The sequence below is a fragment of the Zingiber officinale genome, chromosome 11A, assembly GCF_018446385.1.
Source record: "Zingiber officinale cultivar Zhangliang chromosome 11A, Zo_v1.1, whole genome shotgun sequence".
NCBI classification, from domain to species: domain Eukaryota; kingdom Viridiplantae; phylum Streptophyta; class Magnoliopsida; order Zingiberales; family Zingiberaceae; genus Zingiber; species Zingiber officinale.
In genome coordinates, this window is record NC_056006.1 from 15,463,873 (window position 1) to 15,484,286 (window position 20,414).

At 34.5% G+C, this 20,414-nt stretch overlaps 2 protein-coding genes across 2 annotated transcripts in view; one reads left to right on the plus strand and one right to left on the minus strand.

Annotated features, from left to right (window-relative positions):
• Positions 1–4,732: 4,732 nt before the first annotated feature.
• LOC122031250 (putative pectinesterase 63) lies at positions 4,733–6,132 on the minus strand. The gene is made up of 4 exons (XM_042590386.1): positions 5,713–6,132; positions 5,425–5,631; positions 4,968–5,209; positions 4,733–4,898 (listed from the first exon to the last, which is right to left on the minus strand). Exons 1-4 carry the CDS (start codon positions 6,130–6,132, stop codon positions 4,733–4,735), a joined length of 1,035 nt encoding a protein of 344 aa, XP_042446320.1.
• Positions 6,133–10,884: 4,752 nt separating this feature from the next.
• LOC122031761 (rab3 GTPase-activating protein catalytic subunit-like) overlaps positions 10,885–20,414 on the plus strand; it is a 38,382-nt gene continuing 28,852 nt past the window's right edge. Inside the window, exons 1-6 of the mRNA XM_042590891.1 lie at positions 10,885–11,070; positions 11,889–11,932; positions 12,095–12,158; positions 16,239–16,353; positions 16,433–16,500; positions 18,085–18,182. Coding sequence (XP_042446825.1) covers positions 10,894–11,070; positions 11,889–11,932; positions 12,095–12,158; positions 16,239–16,353; positions 16,433–16,500; positions 18,085–18,182 — 566 coding nt within the window. The 5' untranslated portion in view covers positions 10,885–10,893. The remainder of the gene's footprint in view (positions 11,071–11,888; positions 11,933–12,094; positions 12,159–16,238; positions 16,354–16,432; positions 16,501–18,084; positions 18,183–20,414) is intronic.

The following is a 20,414-nucleotide window of genomic DNA, read 5'->3' on the forward strand; positions in this document are numbered from 1 at the left end:
TACTTTAGATCTACAAGATAAAGAGGTTACCCTTGATGCGAAGCCCTTCGCTTAATCTCGCTCGTCCAAGGTTCACCGGATCTCGAGAGTATCAAAGTAGATACTCCTCTATGTGTATCCACACAAGCAAGAGATGGAGAAAACCACACAAAAGGTGTGCTAGCACCTTTGATGGTCACGGCAAGGAGGAAGAGAGGGAGAAGAAGATGAGAGGAGGAAGAAGATGGGAGTTACACCAAAAGTGAAACTCACACACAATGACATAAGTGGCCGACCACTTTTCAAGAAGGCTTTTAAACCTCCATGGGATATCAAGAGTCACAACTCTTGATCTCCCTCATGAGGTGGCACACACATGTGCTAGCCTTGATGATGTGGCACATCATAATTGGCTCACTTAATGTCAACTCACAAATGAGGTGGCAAATAGTCAAGTCAAACTTGACCCTTCATCTTCCTCTCAAGTCAAGTCAAACTTGACCACTTCTCTCCCATGGTTGATCTAATCTAACCATTGGTTCAAGTTAATTTTAATTTAATGAATATCTATTCATTGAATTAAATTGATTCAATGAGTCTAAGTCCAAATTAGACTCATTTAACACATGAACGAAATTGAGTCCAACTCAATTAGCTTACTTTGGATTACTCTTAATCCAATTTGGTTGATCACATGAACCTAATATCCATCTAATTGCCCTTTGTGTGTGACCCTATAGGTTCTTATAATGTTGGCAATGCTCCTAAAACCATTTAGAAGCATAAGTAATGAGCGGTATCTAGCAATACATCATTACTACCCAAGTTATAAGAATGTTGAGATCCAACAACACCTTGTGACTACTAATTGTGACTCTTCACAATATATGACAAGTGTCCTTCTATCCTTGACATCTAGATTGATCAATGTGAGGCATAGACCGTGTCATCCTCTAATCAATCTAAATCTTGAATCCCAAGTAGACTCACTCAATCAAATGAGTTCAATATCTCATATTGACTCATTTGGGCATGGGCATGCACTTCGTGGTCTCACTCTATCAAGAATATCGATGTCACTCCCGTCATATAGAAGGGATAGATCCCATCTACATCACTCACATCCCTCCGCATAATTTGTTACATACCCAGTAATCACCTTTATAGTCCACCCAGTTACGGGTGACGTTTGACGAAGCCAAAGTATGTAACTCCTTATGTAGGGAACCATGGTGACTTCTGGTCCAAGGACTAGTAGTCATACTAATAGCCACATGAGAAAGTATATGACACTCATATAACGATCCATGATACTTTCTCATGGCGGATCATTCAGTATACATTCTCCAATGCATACCCATGTGTCAACTTGATATCTCCATATCCATGACTTGTGAGATCAAGTCATCGAGTTGACCTACATGCTAGTCTCGTCGCATTAACATTGTCCCTGAATGTTAATACTTGACTAGGAATGATTAAGAGTAGTGTTCCCTATATCATCTCACTATCGATTCAACTAACCGATTGATATAGGTAAGAACCTTCTACTCAAGGGCACTATTATACTTAGTTATTTGGCACCAATACAAGTAAGCATAATAACCATAAACAAATGCCTTTATATACATAAGAATATGATACAACGAGTCCATACAACAATCATCAAATGATTGGCTCTAGGGCTCTAACTAACATTTTCCAGCGGTTTCCTACCTGCAAGAAAACGTTAGTCCGAAGCAAATATATATCCTGTAAAATAGAGTGTCAGCACAGTTTATCATTAAATAAAATATTAATTAGATTTCGTCTCCTCGAGACCGGAATCTAGTCAAGATCTCGACTTAGAGTTCCGAAATTGTTCTCAGTCGGATCGGCGCCTAAGTTCCCTTCCCGGGAACGCGTCCTCACAGTCACTCCCCTCCAGTGACTTACCTTCACTTACCTACTAGACGTTTGGTCAGCCCTTCGACCTGTCTGGGCTTCGTGCTAGCTATCTGGTCGGCCCGTCGACCTAGCTGGGCTTCGTGCCAGACATCAGGTCAGCCCGTCGACCTGTCTGGGCTTCTCCTGCACACTCGGTCAGAGTGTTAGATAACGACAAAACTAACTTAACCTATTTTATCATTCATCAAAATTTGAGTTAGACCGTTAGTGCTAACCGCACCAACAGATACTAGATAGGTGGAAAGTCCTAGCTACGAAAAGTCCTAGCTGCGGAAAGTCTTAACTGTGGTTAGTCAACAAAGTACTGGTTCGAGGGACTGGGCGAAGTCTTGGAGGGTCGAGGACTTTAGACGAAACCCTAGAGTCGAAGACTCTAGGTGAAAATCCTAGGAGTCGCAGACACCAGGTGGAAGACAGGGCAGGTCGTGGATCGGATGTTCAGCATGAAGTCATGGAGTCTCGGACGCTAAGCAAAAGTCCAGATAGTCTAGAGGATCAATCTGGCAAAAGGTAATTTCTCCTTAGAGGAGTAGGTGAGGCCTGAGGGTGTGTTCCCCGTTGAGGGAACAGTAGGTGTCGATTCTACCTAGGGTTTTCGAGAAATCTGAAAGTCAGAACCGGACAGTCTGAAGACTCTCAAGTAATTTTATTATTCAAATTTTATTTGTGCTAACTTTGTTTTGTATGGTATGTTTGATATTTTAGACTAATATATCTTGCAAGTAGTGAAATGCACATTTTAAGTTCGGATGAACAGTATCAAGGCGCCTCCAGGGTAGTTGGAGGCACCTCGGGTGGCTTGGCTAAAGGCCCACAAAAAGAGGTGCGAGGCACCTTCCATACGCCTGAAGGCGCCTTGGAGACCGGATGGAAGGCACCTTCCATGAGCTTGAAGGTGCCTTCAAAGGGATAAATTTCGCAGATTGCGGAAGTTATCGTCTTCAATGCTGCGCGGATAAGCTGCATCGTTGGAGGTGCCTTCAATGGATTGAAGGCGCCTTCAAAAATCAATAAAAGGAGACCACGAGTAGATGCCTGGACACAACTTGAATTTGAGATCCTTCTCCTACGAGCTACTCCAAAGATGATCCGACAAAGTCGTAACGCTGCTCCGACAACCAAAAACTCTACTTTCATAATTCTAAGTTGTCGGTATAATTTCAATTATTGTAATTAATTATTGCACTTGTAATTCTCCGGATTAATAGTGAATTATTCAAAGTAAGCACTCAACAAATGTGGACCTTAAAGTAGGAGTTATCATAGATTTCGAACCAAGTAAAAACAAACTATGTTAGCGATTGTTTTTACTTAACTTATATTCTGTTGCATTTTACTCGATTATTTTTTAAACAAATGGAAAGCTACGAGCGTTATTTCCCCCCCCCCCCCCCCCAAAAAAAAAAAATTCCCTCTAGTGCAACGATCTTACAAAAATAAGGGATTGAGCCTTGGGCCCCGACAAGCTAAAAAGCTGATAGAGAGTTGTGCTTATGAGGTAGGAGAACCAAGTCCCCGAGGAACTTCTCGACCTTGATTGTTATTTCCTTTTTTGGACCAGATCAAGAGCTTCCCGTCCTTGACCATCACTCTTGCTTTACTTTTGACCGTCACATAATCTTGGCTATTAATCATCTTAACTATTGACTTCCCGACCCTCCATTATACTCTGTATCATTATATAGATCACGTTAAATGATTGAATAAAAGTTATTTATCACCTTTATTCTCCTAGTTTGAAATTTTAAAACTGTAAGGGTGCGTTTGGTTCAGAGTTATCCTTGATAACTTTGGTTATTCATCCAAGATTATCAACGAAAACCTTGTTTGGTTTAGGTAATCGTTGATTCCCGAATAACGTTTCATGCCCAACACGTCAGCAAAAGGGGCATGCAACCCGAAATCGAAAACTGAAGTTTTTCTTGATTCCAGGGTTAACGAATTTTTTTTACCCAAAATACCCTCGAAAAATTGAAAAATATAAAGAAAAAAATAAAATAATTTTTAAAAAAAAAATTTAAAAATTGTAAAAAAAACATAAAAAAAATTAAAGAATAAAAAAACACATAAAAAAATTTAAAAATAATAAAGAAAGGGAAAAAAATAAAAAAAACATAAAAAATTAGAAAAACGTAAAAAATAATAAAAAAACATGAAAAATATAAAAAAACATTAAAAAAATTTTAAAAAAAAGGAAAAATATATAAAAATAAAAAACATTAAAAACATAAAAATTCAAAAAAAAATAAAAAAACTTTTAAAATTTTTTTAAAATAAAAAATGGAAAAAATAAAAAAAATATAAAAAACACATAAAAATAAATAAAAACATGAAAAATAAAAAATAAAAAAACGTAGAGTTTAATAATAATAATAATAAATATGATTAGTTTTATAACTAAGGGTAATATAGTAAAAAATTAAAATAGGTTATTTATTAAAATTTTCAAATAAATAAATTTTTATTGTATTCAAAACAACGTTATATATGTTTTATTTTCTATAACTTTAATTATACGATTACTTAGTAATCATATAATTAAAATTACACTAATTTGAACCAAACTCATCCTAATTGTTACCCTGCAGATGTAATACAATTGACTTATTTATGATTAAAAAAAATGATGCTCTTTTAATTTGTGCCATTTTCTTTTTTTTCTTTAAAATAGTTTATCATCAACCAATTGCTAAGGATGACTATGAATAAACTTAGAACAACTAGAAATCAAAAGATATATCTATTTATTGGATTACAGAAATGCGATCGAGAAGCTAGGCAAGGCAAATTCCAGCTAGCTAGCTTGCTACATGATCAGTCTCGGCGGAGGAAGAAGCCATGTCCGCCCTTGAACGAACCTCGTCGTCAAGAAAGGCTTCGCCTGCTCGTCGTTCAGCTCTCTCCCGTAGCTCACCCGCCGATTCCTCACCGCCCCTGGCCCCGTGCACTCGTACTCCGCAAAAAACACCGTCCTACGATCAACAAACTCTAATTCATCAGACCAACAACAACAACGAAGAAGAAGAAGAAGATGAAGCTACTTTTGGACAGCAGGGTTGCCCTTGTCGTCCCATCCTCTCGGATCGACGTTCTTCCCCATGTAGGTGCGAGCGAACACCACCCTGGACATGTTCCTCCATGCTCGGCCAAGGTACGCACTCCCTGTCCCGGTTATCCTACAGTCGACGAAGGAGAATCCGCCATGGTCGTCGCTCCTGCTCCTGCTCCTGCCCTGTGCTGTAATGTACGTCACCCCGTCGGCCACCGACTGGATCTCACAGTTCTGCGAATTATATTAATTAGTTTTTGAAGTGAGAAATGATAAAATTGTTACTTTGTGATAGATCATGATTTTGAATCCTGAAAATAATTTTTTGTAAAAAGTAGAGTAAATTAGATATAAGAAATTCTTTTCCGAGGCTTCGTATAACGGGAGTTTCGTGTACCGAATTGTTTTTTTTAATTTCTGAAGTGAGAAATCGATAGCTACGTGCGTACCTTGTAGAGAGATCTCCCGTAGCCGAAGATGAAATCGACAGTCCCTCTGATGAAACAATCCTTGAAGAAATGCCTGCCTCTGTCGTCGCAGAGAGTGTCCTGAAATCCGTAGAACTTACAGTTGAAGAAGGCCGCCTTGTCGCCGGATATCCTCATCGCCACCGCCTGAGCGTTCTCCATCCCGACACCAGGCCTCGGCGCCGTGTTCTTCGCTCGAGCATTGGAAATCAATTGAATTCAATCATGACTGAAAGTGCAGTTGCAGAGCAGAGAGAGTGAGCTAGCTACCTCGAATATGATATTGGCGGCGACGAAGTAATCGGACTCGACGGCGACGGTGGCGCTTCTCCAAGTCCCGTTTTTCGAATATGCCGTGGCGCCGTAGGATATCGTCGGCATGGCCCGCGGGTGGCCGTAGAAGGTAACGTACGGCTTCGACGCGTGGAGCAGGAGCTTCTCTGTGTAGACTCCGGGACCGATTTTCACGATGACTCGTCGGGTGTTGCCTCTCGGGATGCTCCTGAGGGCGTCTATGACGGTCCTGAAGTTCCCTCGGCCATCCTTGCTCACCGTTATCACTCTCCTATTCCGCTCTGCCAATACAAGGCCAGGGTCGAGTCGGCGGCGGCGGCGGCGGGCAGAGTCGGCAGTAGGGATGGTTAGGAGGAGGGCGGCGATGAGGAAGGTGGCGAGGAGCTTTGCGTCCATCTCCGGTGGAGGAGAAACATAGGGAACTAAACCGATTAAACTGTCAAGCTTCTTGTCTTGATCGATCTTAATTTAGGGAGGATCGTGATCGTGTAAGGAATTCAGTTACTTGGAATTGTTCTTTAATGTTGTGGAATTCAACAGCCGCTTTGGGGCGGGGAATAATTAAGTTGAACATTAATTAGTGAGGCTCAGTTAACGGATGAATTTGGTGGTGTAACTGAAGATGAAGATCTGAAGAGTTTGCTAGCTACTTTTATGATAAAGATAACTGAAGAGCTCACAAAACCTTGATTATTATGATTACGGTGTAAACGAGCATTGCTTAAAAAAGAAATTATGTTACGCAGGCGCAGTGCTTATATATACATACTCGAACATCACCTCGCGTCCTTAATTAACAGATAATCATCCTTGAGCTAACTTAGCCTTCTCCATCCTTTAGGATGGACAAAGGGTAGTACAGGAATATTCACCTTACCCATTGATTACGCTTTTCGACCTGATCTTAGGCGTTGACTCAGCCTCTGTGGACGAACCTTGCAAAGGAATCCTTAAGTTTTCGGGACGGGCATGTATTCATTTTTTAGGTTCACTAGGATTCTTAGTAGTTGAACTTCCAATTATCTTGGTAGAAATTTGATCTTTGTATTTTCATCTCAGTAAATCATTTTTTTCCTATGAGATGTGATGTCTTTATATGGGATCGTAGGTATGCTCAGTAGCTCCTATTTATGATGCACTATTTTGTGAAATGTAGGTAGCGGTTATGATCGATTCGATAGAAAGGAGAGAAGAGTGTGTATAATTTGTTCGGGTGTTTGGACATTTGGAGTTGCACTCAGTCGTCCAATTTATGATGGTGTGAGTAAATTGGGCGCACACCATCTAATGAACAATTTACAATATATATATATATATATATATATAATGAACACTTAATGTAATTTTTCTTTGTATTTTTTTTAGCTTAAATACTATATCCTAAACCCTAAATCTTTATCCATAAACCCTAAACACTAAGCTTTAAAAAAATTATACTAGGTGTTCATGAGACGTGCAACACAAAGTGTGTAATATAATAAAATTATGCAGTGCAAATTTTTTTTTTTTTAAAGCTTAGAGTTAGATCTTAGGATTTAGGATTTAAAAGGTGAAAATAAAAATACTAGGTGTGCAACATAAAGTAGACATCATAACATTCCTTTTGAAAATAATAATAATAAAATTAATAATTAATTTTTTAAAAAATGTATGTTTTTGTTAAATTTATTAGATTTTTAATTTAAATATTATTTTTTTTATCATATTTTAATGAAATAAATTGATTAGATGGTGAATAAATATATTTAAATCATCCTATTTAAGTTAGAAGTAAATCATTGATGTCAGCCGTCTTACGTGCGCTCGTGCATCTCACTACTATTGTCGCCCTTGCACCCATGAGCTGCCATGCTGGGGAGCGCATCTGACGCCGTCCGATTCCTCTAGTAGCAATAAGGAGCGGTGACACTGAGAGATACTGAGAAGTCGAAGCCTTCTTCTTCCTCCGTTTAATTCATTCCGCCATGTCATTTTTTGTCATTTTAGTGACCAAGAATGTCGTCTCATAACCAGAAACATTATTTCTCTGAATTTTGGCACGACATGAGGTGTTCTTGTGTTGGAACGTCCATTCCAGTCGTTCCATGTCCATGTTGATGAACTCTACTTACAAGTGACTCGCAAGTTAAACTATCGGACTTGTTTTTTTATTCAAATTTGATTTGAATATGTTTAAATTAATATTTGAATAATTTAAACTGGATCTCAAATTTAAATTTAAGTCATTTTAAATTATAATTTAATTTTACTCGAATTAAAGTTTGAACAACTCAAATTAAATTTGAACTTAAATTTTATTTGGAATGGAATTCGAGCCAAAATTATTCATATTAATATTTTAGGTTACCCCTATAATTACCATGATTGCAAATATAAGAAAAAGACTCGCTAACTTTAATTGGTTGCCGAAAGAATCACTTTAAGGCTATGTTTGGTTGGGTGTAATGTAATCTAGCTTGTAATGTAATTAATGTAATGTAATGTAATCTTGATTACATTATTACGTTTGGAAATGTAATGTATGTAATATTTGATTACAAGGATGATTATATTTTTTTGTTTGGTATCTATTATTTTTTATCAGGAATGTAATTTGTATTATTATAAAATGACAAAAATGTCCTACGACCTCTACTGACGGTCGCCGCACTTCTGCCGGAGCTTGCGGCAGCTACCGACCGCCACCGCCGCCGGCGGGCGCCGACCATCGCCGCCGCCCGCCGACCGCCGGCGGCGGCGGTCGGCGGTGGGGGGCGGGGGCCGACGGTGGACTAAGGGTATATTCGGTATTTAATTTTTGGTGGGACGATGACCTTGTAATGTAATCGGATTACATAGCATTTATTTTGTAATCTAGATTACAAAACTTCACTACATTTTGTAATCCAGATTACATTACATTACAAGTTTAAAAGTGAAACAAACAAAATAATCTGTCTTGTAATGTAATCAGGATTACATTACAAGGCAGATTATGCCTTACCAAACACAGTCGTAATGTGTACTTACTTACTCGAATTCTTCTGAAGAAAAAAAAAGTTTAGAAGAATACGCTAGATATAGGTCGAGGGGTTTATTTCAAACCATGTAGTTTTTTAATAAAAAAATTTAAAATTTAAAATTAAAATATAATTATTTAAAACTTAGTGATTTCATAAAAAAAGATATTTTCTTAAAAAAATATTAAAATGATATCTTAATATATTTTAATTTTAAGAATACTCTTATTGTATGTAGTAGCTATGTATACCTATTATGTTGTTAAAATAAATTAATTTAATATATTTTTTTAGTTTAACTTGATCAAAATTATTATCCATTGAGTAGTGATGGGTGGAGAAGGATTCTCTACTATATGATCTCATTTGCTTTACTCCTTTCTTTATCATTTTCTTTCATTCTATTATATTATTTTTTAGGCTCTATAATAGTATAGGCACCGAAGGAACCTGGTCGGATACCCCAACAAACACACATATTATTCTTCGGAGAGTTAACCATTTAATGGGAAGAAAATGAGAAGAAAACTTTGACATCATTACTACATGATATGAGAAGAAAGTAACTACAGTCGTATTATCACTCTGAGATGGAAGGTAGAATTCCGTTGCATCAAACTACTTTGTCGGGGGCAACTGGAATTGATCCAGACGCCCCAATTGAAATACGTAATTATTTTTTATTTTGTGTGTGTGTTTTTAAGGGTTGAGCTAATGAGATTTTGATTTATAATTTAAGAGTTGAGTTATAGTGTTCTTCCCTTTCCGAATCAAACCAGAGGAATTTTTCATTTTAATTTAGATTGTATCTTTTCTTTATCCTTTTCTTATCTTAGCACCTATTATTCACTATAACTATATATAATTAACAATTAAATTATAAGTTACTAGTTAATAACTATTAAATTTCTATAATTTTATAGAACTGTTTAAAAAAAATTAAAACTAAAAAAATTTAGATGCTCCCGTATATGTATTTAGAATGTTTAAAATTTTGGATTTAAAGAATTTTTTATTTATAAAAATAAAAAAAAATTGAGGTGCTTAAATTTAGTTGCCTCAACCATGCAACCAACCTTTAGATTTTTTAATTAGATTATAGTATTTAGTAAAAAAAATTTAAAAATAAAAGATATTTAAATATTTATGGAGTATTATAATGAGTTTAGGGGATATATTTATATATTAAAGATTTATATATATATATAAATATTGATTTTTTTAATTTAAAATTTTTAAAAAAAATTAAAAGAAAAACAAAATACTGATTTCCTGCGCGACATGTACAGTTGTACACTATACATGCGCGATATCAATGCTATATATATATATATATATATATATATAGTGATGATATGTTGCGCGTTGCACAGTGTGTGACTGTGCGCGCGCAACATATCCGACTTTTTTTATCAATTTTTTTTTTTAAAATTCTAATTAAAAATATCAATATTTTTTTATATAAATATCTAATACATAAATATATCTCCTAAATATATTATAATACTCCATAAATACTTAAATTTATTTCATTTTTAATTTTTCTTTTTACTAAACATTATAATCCAATTGGAAAGTCTAAACTCTAGGGGTAAAATCTTAAAAAAAAAAAATAGCATTGATACTATAACCCAAAGCCTGAACCCTAAAGGTAAAATCTAAAAAAAAATAGCTTTGATACTATAATCCAAAGCCTGAACCCTAAATAGCTTTGATACTATAACCCAAAGCCTGAACCCTAGAGATAAAATCTAAAAAAAATAGTTTTGATACTATAACCCAAAAACCTGAACCCTAAAAGTAAAATTTTTAAAAAATATTTTAATTATTATTTTTTAATTCAAAAATAAAAAAAATAAAAAACACTAAAATCAGTGATATCCTGCGCGCGGACAGTCGAAAAAAATAGTTTTGATACTATAATCCAAAAACCTGAACCCTAAAAATAAAATTTTTAAAAAATATTTTAATTATTATTTTTTAATTCAAAAATTAAAAAAAATTTAAAAAAACACTAAAATCAGATATCAAATTTCTATATATATATATATATATATATATATATATTTATTTATTGATTTATTTATTTTTAACTAAGGTAAGTCCGTAAGTATTTGACTGTATCGATAGACTCATTTTTAGGCGACTAAGTTTGTGAATGATAGCTTGGTTCGTCGTCTCCTCTTTTTTGCTTCCCCGTCGCTTTTTTTCTCAGCATCTCGAAGTCGTCGTGCGTAAGGAGTCGCCCATGGCGTCTTCGAGCAATGCGAAGCAGAAAAGGATAGTCGAAGACGACGAAGAGGAAGACGAAGAGCAAGAAGAAATTATGGAAGAGGTTTTTTCCCCGATCCCTCCTTTCTACTAGTTTTCTTCCTCAGATCTTCTCACGATCTCAATAAAATTGCTTCAACTCCTTCATTAAAATCCTTTGTTTTTACAGTCCTTTTATTTGGTCGAATATTCTGTTTTCCGTTGGTTTCTGATGTGAATAACTTGATTATGCCGAATGAATTACATATTTTTTTTTTAGGAATAAATTGAGGATTTAGATAGACAGGGAATTGCATTCGAGGAAAGAGACACTTTCCGCGAATTAGGTTTGCTTGATGATCTGTGTCCGCTTGTGGGATGGGAATTGGCCCTGGAGTGTCATATCGTATTTCTCTGCTTGATCTTCCCAACCTTTTAACACAAGGTTGAAGATCTGTCATGGGGAATGATCTGTTTGGGAACCTGACTACTCTGATTGAAGATCATATATGAATCATTTTCTTATCTTATCAATTATTCTATATTCTTTGTTAATTTTATCCTTAAAGGCCACCATTTATAGTCAGATATACTGATCAATTAATGCCACACTTCCAAATAGCACAAGGTTCGTATTGTTCGACATCGCCATGCAATGTTATTGGTTTGAATCAGTTGTTTGACATGCTGGAATGCGCCAGTCAAAATTTCAAATGTATTTTTTTTTTTGAAAATCATTGGCATGATATACTTCAGTCAGTGAACTACAAAGTTCTCAATTCTGGCTGGATTTTCAAATTCATTCAGTGTTCAGAAGTAAAATATTTGGCAGTAAATCATCTTTGTTTAACATTTTATCTTCCTTTGGATGACATGTTATGTATTATGTGGTTTTCTTGGCAGCTTGAGGGTTTTGACGATTTTACACTTGCATCTTCATGGGAAAGGTACCATTTTGTAGTGTGATGGAAGTATGCATCGATCCCTTGCAGGGTGCTTAGGATCAACTTATCTCCCTTTATTCAAGCTTGGATATGAACTGATTCCTATGATTGATTTTTTCTTGATTTCCAGATTAACTGATCCTTTCTCCTTTCCTTTTTGACAAGGTTCATATCTGAAATAGAAGCCATTTGCCGTGCATGGATGGTTGATGGCCATAAGAATTTGGTGGTATGGCGTTTTATCTTTTCATAATTTGTTACACACACTTTTGCAAGATGTAGTTGTAGAGCAAATGAACAATTGTATTAAGATATTCTCATGTTTAGGAACTAGTATTGCAAATTTGTGCAGTTGTTTTAAAACCTTAGCATATGGTGAACCCTATTGCATTTACTAGACAAAGATGTATTGGAATTACAAACTTTCATTTCAAGCAATTGAATTCTGTTTGAAGTAAACAATTTTTATCGATTAGCTAAAATACTTCTTGGATTCTAGAGAAATATTAGGAACCCCGACTAGCCACAAAAGATATGTAGAAACACGAAACAAACTGTTATTCCAGACCAATTCTTTTTTTTTAAGGAAATATGCAGTGTTTATTTGGAAATATAATATGAACATAGTTGAAGTAGGAGTAGGAAGCTTAAAGAGGAAGGAAACAACTACGGAAAAAAGAGGGCATGGAAAAAATCATTGGAGAAAAATTATAAAATATTTTCCATGACTATTTCCTTTGTCAGAGGAAAGAAAGAGTGAAAAATTTCAAAACTTTGTTTGTCAAAGATAAAAAATAGAAACGCAAGTCAAAAATAGATTTAATATTATTTTTTTAGAATTTTTTCTTGGATTTTAGCAACATTGTATGTGAAAATGAGATTGCAACCCAAATTGGATGGAAGTAATATAGGAGAAAACTAGAAAAAGATTTTATAGCCTTTTCTTCCCTTTAACTTTTCCACTAAAGAAAATGAAGGAAAAGTGTAGCTGGGATTTGTTTCAGTTTTTCTTCTTGATAGGATTGGAAATAAAAATGGGGGAAAAATTATAGTCATTGTTTTTATTCATCGGTGTTATTGTGCATAGTTTCATCCTCTACCTTATACAATGCATCGTGCATATGTCATTTTGTAATCTCACGACGACAACTCCCCTAATTTCTCTTGACCGTAACTTCCTTCAATCATGTTAAGGAATAGATAGGTGATCTTTGCCCTATACTAGCTTCCTCAAGTTGTTTGTGCATGAGTTGTATTAGGAAATCTTGGATTCAATCCTACGACACATTAATCCAGCAGAATATTCTATTTGATTTTGTAGAAGGCAAAGAGGTCTCTTCTAAAACAAACTGGGTATGCTGATCCTATGGACTAGATTCTAGTAGCTACTCAGTTAAATTATGAAGGACCTTTACCTACTCGTTGTGTTACACTTTGATACGACAATAACAATTAGTGTTTATATGCTTTTCTATCAAAATTTACAATATATATATATATATATATAGAGAGAGAGAGAGAGAGAGAGAGAGAGTTTTGTTACCCTGCTCACTCATCTATAGCAACCCATGGGCACCTAGTGTTAATTTTTTTTTTTAAAGATTTTTTCACTTGCTTTAGCCTAAACACTAAACCCTAAAAAACATTATTTTTTTTAATAAAAAATTTTACACTAAGTGCCCATGCGTTGCCCATAGATGGGTGAGCAGGTAACAAAACTACACACGCACACTGTGTGATGTATGTATGTATTTATTTATAAATATTTTATTTCGCCAAATTGAATGACACAATTATCCATCTTGAATCTCAACCAAAGAGATCACGGCTCGAAATTTGAAGCCATGATCTTTTTGCACAAGTTTCTTCGCTTCTACCACACAATCCTAACACGCTTCGAGGATTGCCTCCATTCACAGCCCAACACCACAACCTTTCAATGCTGAGAACGTCCATGCACATTACTAATTTCAATTAATGGCCAAACAATAAGTCTCGCATGTATTGACCAAAATAAAATCAGATTTTGATACATAATTATTATAACCTATTTATGAACCAATCAATATACAATGGTTATTGTCTAAATATCTACTCTATTATATTTATCAATTAACACACCTAAAAGGTCTCTCAATAATTAAATAAAACTTCTAAAAAACCTTCCCTACTCTATTTATCAAATAATTCTTAATGAGATTCCACTTCCTATTCCACCCCTTCCTCAAGACCATGGCATCTACCCTTCCTCAAAATAGCGACATTTGAACTCGGCGGCTCCTTCCTTACCTATCCACCTTTCTAGACATCTACCCTTCCAGCACCGTTTGCATTCACAACCCATGACCACATCTTTTCAACGCCGAGAATGTCCATGCTAACACATTACTAGTTTCAGTCGATGGCCAAACAATAACTTTCACATGTGCTGACCAAAATGGAATGTGATTTTGATACTTTATTACAACAACAACCAAGTCTTGTTCCACTATGTGGAAGGGTAATAAAATCTTATAACATATTTACGAACTAGTCAATATATAATTATTGAATCTTACTATAAGGAATTGTGATAAAATAATAAAATCTATTAAACCTATATATTTAACAATTTTACTAACTGAATTTACAAATATAATTTTAATCCTTTAATTGTCATGCATAAAATAATCTATGGTAAATTATTTTTCTTAATTATTCAAATTTTATATCACTTACTATAGGTTCTTTAACAAGTATAATTTGCCCTCGAAGCTATGATGCAGTGGCAGGGCATCCAGGTTGTCACCCAGACACTCGTGGTTCGATCCCCAGCTATGGCAAATTTGCAAGAGTTTTTCCTTCAAATGAGGCTCACAATCAAAGGATGCCGGGCTTCTTGGCCGACCTTGGTGGCCGTTAGAAAAATTCCGTGGGCAGGGCCGGTCACCCAGGGCTAGCTGGGTTTATCATTTTTTTTAACAAGTATAATTTATACACTAATAAACAAGCAAAACTATTTAAATATTCTATATCTTTAAATAACTGAATCATGAATTAAAATCTCGAGCTGTTTCGCGTTCCGCCCGTCGACCAGCACAAGCACACCTATGACGTCAGTGCGTCGCGTTGCATCCGGGCTTCATCGGGTAGGCCCAGCCACGCATGCCAGTGGTCGTTGCGGAACAGAGGAAAGTTTTTAACTTAGACTTTAATTAAATAATTTAGGTTAAAAATTTTAATCAACTCCTAGCTATGATTGAGATAATTTAAATATGCTTAATTAAAACCTAATAAAATTATCCCATTATATATATATATATATATATATAATTTTTTATTTTTAAATATTTAGATTAAATTTGTTAAATTTAGTTAATATATTTTCTATTTTAAAAATACTGAAACTATAGTGGTACGACACGATACAGTACCGAAACTGTATCATTTTTGTCCGGGACCGAAACCTCACGGCTCGAGATTTTAAACCATGATCTAAACAATAATTTATGGAAAAGCTAATTCATTGGCAATATTAGAATCCAAACTAAATGTCTCTTAAAATTCTGTGATAACACCTACTAGTTTTTCATTTCTAATCTATTAATTTATTCTTTTTGTTTGTTCACGTTCAGCGATAGTTTGAGAGTGCATTCAATCCTTTATCTTCTGAATTCTAATTAAAGAAACACTGTTTAGTGATGCCAAAAGATATGCTTTTCTATAAGTTTGAACCAAGTTTAATCTAATTTATAGGTTTGCTGGGCCAAGGCTTGAAATAAATCTCTCACTATACTTTGGTTGTTTCTGGTATTGAAAACCTTTATTTTTTAATTTTAATTTCTAATTTTTGTTTTCTTAAATGATTCCCCCAATGTGCAATATGTTGGTATTCACTGTGCAACACTTTATGTCTTTCTGCCTATGCAATTGTTATGAAATTTTGTATAATTTTGTCCTATATTATATCTTTAGGCTGTATACTACTATGCCTGCATCAATTACACAGTAGCATACTAAGAGCTGAGCTATCTGTATTATACTTCTCTTTCTGTGGTATGTAGCTGCAAGTTTCCATGCTGCTGTTTACATGATACTATCATAATTTTAAATGTGGCATATAAACAGAACCTCAAGCCTTATTAATACCTTGTAGATCTTGGACTATTTGTTGTTCAATGTGATGCAAGACTCAACTTGTGTTTGATCGACAACGCTAGGTGCTCATTGTGCTACTTAAGCAGTTAGGAACTAAGCGCTACTTATGTTGTACCAATAAAATAGATATGATACATCTTCCCTGTCTAAGGATTACTATTTTCTTTTGCAGCAAAAGGGTGCAGAACAATTGGGTTCACGAACAAATTTGTATAAGGTCAAATCTGAGATAAAGTATAGTACAAAATTTTACCGCATTGAGCATTACTTTGGTGTCTCTAGTAATGGTAAATGAATATTGAAGTAAAGTTCTTTCTTTTCTCATAATAAATGTGACTGCTGGCCCCTTAATTCAAATTGTCACAGGCAAAGCTGCAGATTGGGATGACAATTTGCATGATCTGCAGTTGTCTTTTGGCGTGTCTGATTTTCTGGTATGTTTTTTATTTTCCATTTATGCTTAGAACTTGCTTGGTAGGTTTCTCACGAAACTAATACATGTTTCTGCTAGCATTAACCAATAACCATTAACAATATAATAGCGTGATGTTACAGTTCACATGGCGCACACTGTTTTTCCTCATAAACTACCCTAGATGCTACTTCTTGGTTGATATGTAAATCTAATATGCTGCACAAAGAAATTTCTAAATTTCTAAATATTCACTAGTAAAGCATCATGTATATTGGTTGAAACATAAAACTTACTGTGTCGTGGGGTATCAATTACAATCAGTTAAATAATTGTCTTAAATGGTTCCATAATGATAGATACAGTTTGGAAATAGAGGAACATCTGCTTGGGTTATTTTAGAAAGAAATTTCAATTCAATAATTATCTAGCTTACCTGAATTCCTACCTGGTCACCAAGTATGTGTTGATTAATGGAGATATAAATCTGAAGATTGTGGGCCATTATTACAGGCTGAATCAAAAAAATTTGCTAAAACAATTCATAATATTGAATGGTGGAACCAAGCATTATGTTGTTGAGCCATTCTGTGGTTGGGTTTGCAAATAAAACTATTAGTGTCTATAGTGTCTTAAAAAGTTATTTATCATTTTGTTAGGAATTTATTACTTCCAAGTTTCTACATGACACGGGGGAAGATGAGGAAAGTTTCTGCTAAATGCTGAGAAGATTCTTGTACTTTTGGAAATTATGTCTTGTTATATCTCCAAGAATATTCTGTGGAATATCTTTGTTAATCATAGGAATTCTTAAATATAGAGAATCTCTCTTATTTCTCTCCCTTTTTTCTCCTATTGTTTTTTGTTCCTTTGTTCTATATATCATTTTTTTATGTATTCATTTTCTTAGTTTGTGGGTTATTGTCCATATAATACATAGTCTCCATGTGTCGAGAAATGACAAGGACTAATTGTATTTATCTAGCATAGGTTTTAAATCTTGTTTCGTGCTGGTCGACATAGGTAAAACTTTCCATTCCGTTTGTTGATTGACATACAAGAAGACATGAAACTCCCATTGTTTACTATGAAACCCACTACTGGTTGCTGCCTAACACCCTATCCATCCCCTCATGGCTAATCGAAACCCACCATGCCCCCTCATCATCGGTCTAAATCCTCTGCATCCTTGGCTAACAAGTTTTTCTCACCCGCGCTATTTGCTTGTCCATGAGGATTGGTACACTTCTCTTAGTTCTTTTTATTTTTTCTTTTAATTTCATTGCTCTCCTACTTCCTTATGAATCAACAACTGTAGGAGAACATAACATCTTATTATTGTTTTAGAAGAATCACATCTGATTGATGTCCTTGCCATTTTTCTCCTTGATTTTAACAGTGAATATTTATCTGGGATAACTTCTAACTTCTAAAGTTCTGGCACTTTCATTTTTTGTGCAATTGAAGTGGCTATTTTTGTCACCATTTTTTTTGGTCATGACGATGTTATTCTCATTTCCTAGTTATACTTATGCTAATATAACTAGTTAACAACCATACATGTTTAGTCTGTAATTATTAATGTATGTTTTACTTTCACAACCAGGTTGTTGCACCTGTAAGTGCTAGTGGGGTAGTTCTTGATGCACCTGAATCTACAAAATTATTAAGTGCTGTTGCAATTGCTTTGACAAATTGTGGCAGGTTAGTTGCCTAGTCAAAAGTTCTACTACCCAGCCATGTATTGTTTTTTTCGTCAGTCTATGTTCTTGGTTTTGTAGTTTATTACTTTCTTGAACACAGTATATAGTGAACTTAAGAGAAATATAACATGATATTGCACATGTAGGCTAAGAGAACTTTGTTGGAAGAAGTGAAATAGGACATAAGTGACAAGATATTGCACATGTAGTCTACTTTTTTTTCTGGCAAGAGATTAACATGGACTTTTTGTTGAGACCTTTGGCTATGGATCGTGTAATGGGACGGTTTACCGGCTGGTCGGCAGGATCAACCTTCGTCTTCTTGGTTTTACGACCTTGACGACCTATTGTGGTAGGGGGGGATTTGAGGCTCGAGGAAATTAGAGAACCTCTCGATCTATGGATTTAATTTTTTTTTTTAAAACTCAATGATAATCTTTCTTGCATTATTTCAACCATTTAAATACAACTAGGACGTTCCTTCTCGACGAAGGAAGAAGACAACCCCTGAATAAGAAATGTTTTATTCTTATTAAAAATAAAAAGATACTAGACTCAATTCTACTTAAAATAAAAGATACTTGACTCAAATAAAAATCAATTACTATAAATTATTATAGCTGAATCAATTCTCTTGATTTGCACCATCCTTTCTAAATTCTCTTGATTTGCACCATCCTTTCTAAATCTGCCGTGCGTGTATCTCTTATATTTGATGGGCTGCAGGTTCTCTTTTGTTGTACGGGCTCGGTCCATAACATTACTCCCTCCCTGAGAAACGGGTTTGTCCATAAACACGAATGATGGGTAACGTTCCATGATAGCTAGTGCATCTTCCCATGAAGTCTCGGCAGGGGATAAGCCCTCCCAATGAACCAGAATTTGGGAGCGTCCACAATGTGAGCGATAGTCTAGAACTGCTAGAGGAGAAGGAATGTAATCTTCCTAATGTATGGGGGAAGAGTGGGGACGCTAGGGATGCTGCCATGATATTTCTTTAAAGAGGACACATGAAAAACTGGGTGGAGCTTGGCGTGGTCTGGCAATTGGAGTTTGTAAGTGACATTACCCACACGGTCAATGATTTTAAAAGGCCTATAAAAGCGAGGAGACAGTTTTGAATGGTTCTTGGACACTAAACTTACTTGACGATAAGGCTGAAGCCTCAACAACACTGGATTAGTAAGCTGGGTTTTGATTTTCTCATTGAATATTGAGCAGGCCGAAACAATGTGGCAGCAGATGCACTTTCACGTCGTGACAACAATAATGGACAGTTGATCGCTATCTCCGTGCCTAAATTAAATTTAACAGTGGATATCCAATTTGAATACTCTAGTTCCCAGGAAATTTAGCACCTTATTCAGGTGTCACAGCGAGTTTACGCCATGGTTTAAAATTTCGACCCGTGCCGAGGTTTCAGTCTCGGGCCGGAACGATACGGTTTTGGTATCGTATCGTGCCGTGCCGATATAGTTTCGGTATTTTTTATTTATCTATAATAATGATAAGATATAATAATGATAAGATAAATATGTTTATTGTGTATATAAAAATAAGTTGTATATTGATTTATTATAAGTTCTCAATTATTGAATAATTTAATATTGTTAGAAAAAATAATTAAAAATAATTTTATTTAAATAGAATTGATATATCAATAATTCAAATTAAAATGGAAGTATCTATTATAATAATAATAATAATAATAATTAATACAAGATATTATTTTATATTAATAATAATTATATAAATTAACTATTTATTCATTTAATTAATTATTAATTAAATAATATATATTTCAAATAGTAAAAAATATCAAGTAAAAAAAATTTTAAAAAAATCAGAATATAAATATAATTTATTAGAATTTTTTTAATTTTTTTTTAGAATTTTTTTACATTTTTTAAAAAATTTAAATGAAATTTAAATAATAAAACTATATTAGAATATAAATAAGAATTATTATATATTTTTTAAAATTTTTAAATGAAATTTAAAATATTATTTTTTCAATATATTAATTAATAAAATTTATTTAATTTATTTTAATTTTAAATATATTTTTTATATATTTTATTAGGATAATTTAACTAGGTTTATAAAAGCCTCTTCGAAATATCACACATGCTCTACCCATCCTCCTTAGGAATTGTTTAAATTAATAAAATAAAATAAATAATTATTAAAAATAGAAAAAAAAAAACGCAGTAGCGTACGCGAGATCGCGCCC

Excerpts from the sequence above, each read along its gene's own strand:
- LOC122031250 (XM_042590386.1), bottom strand. The coding sequence starts at position 6,132 with ATGGACGCAAAGCTCCTCGCCACCTTCCTCATCGCCGCCCTCCTCCTA. Across the intron at positions 5,210-5,424 it reads ACGGGAGATCTCTCTACAAG|AACTGTGAGATCCAGTCGGT; the intron begins GTACGCACGTAG and ends TATAATTCGCAG. Across the intron at positions 4,899-4,967 it reads GGCAACCCTGCTGTCCAAAA|GACGGTGTTTTTTGCGGAGT; the intron begins GTAGCTTCATCT and ends TGTTGATCGTAG.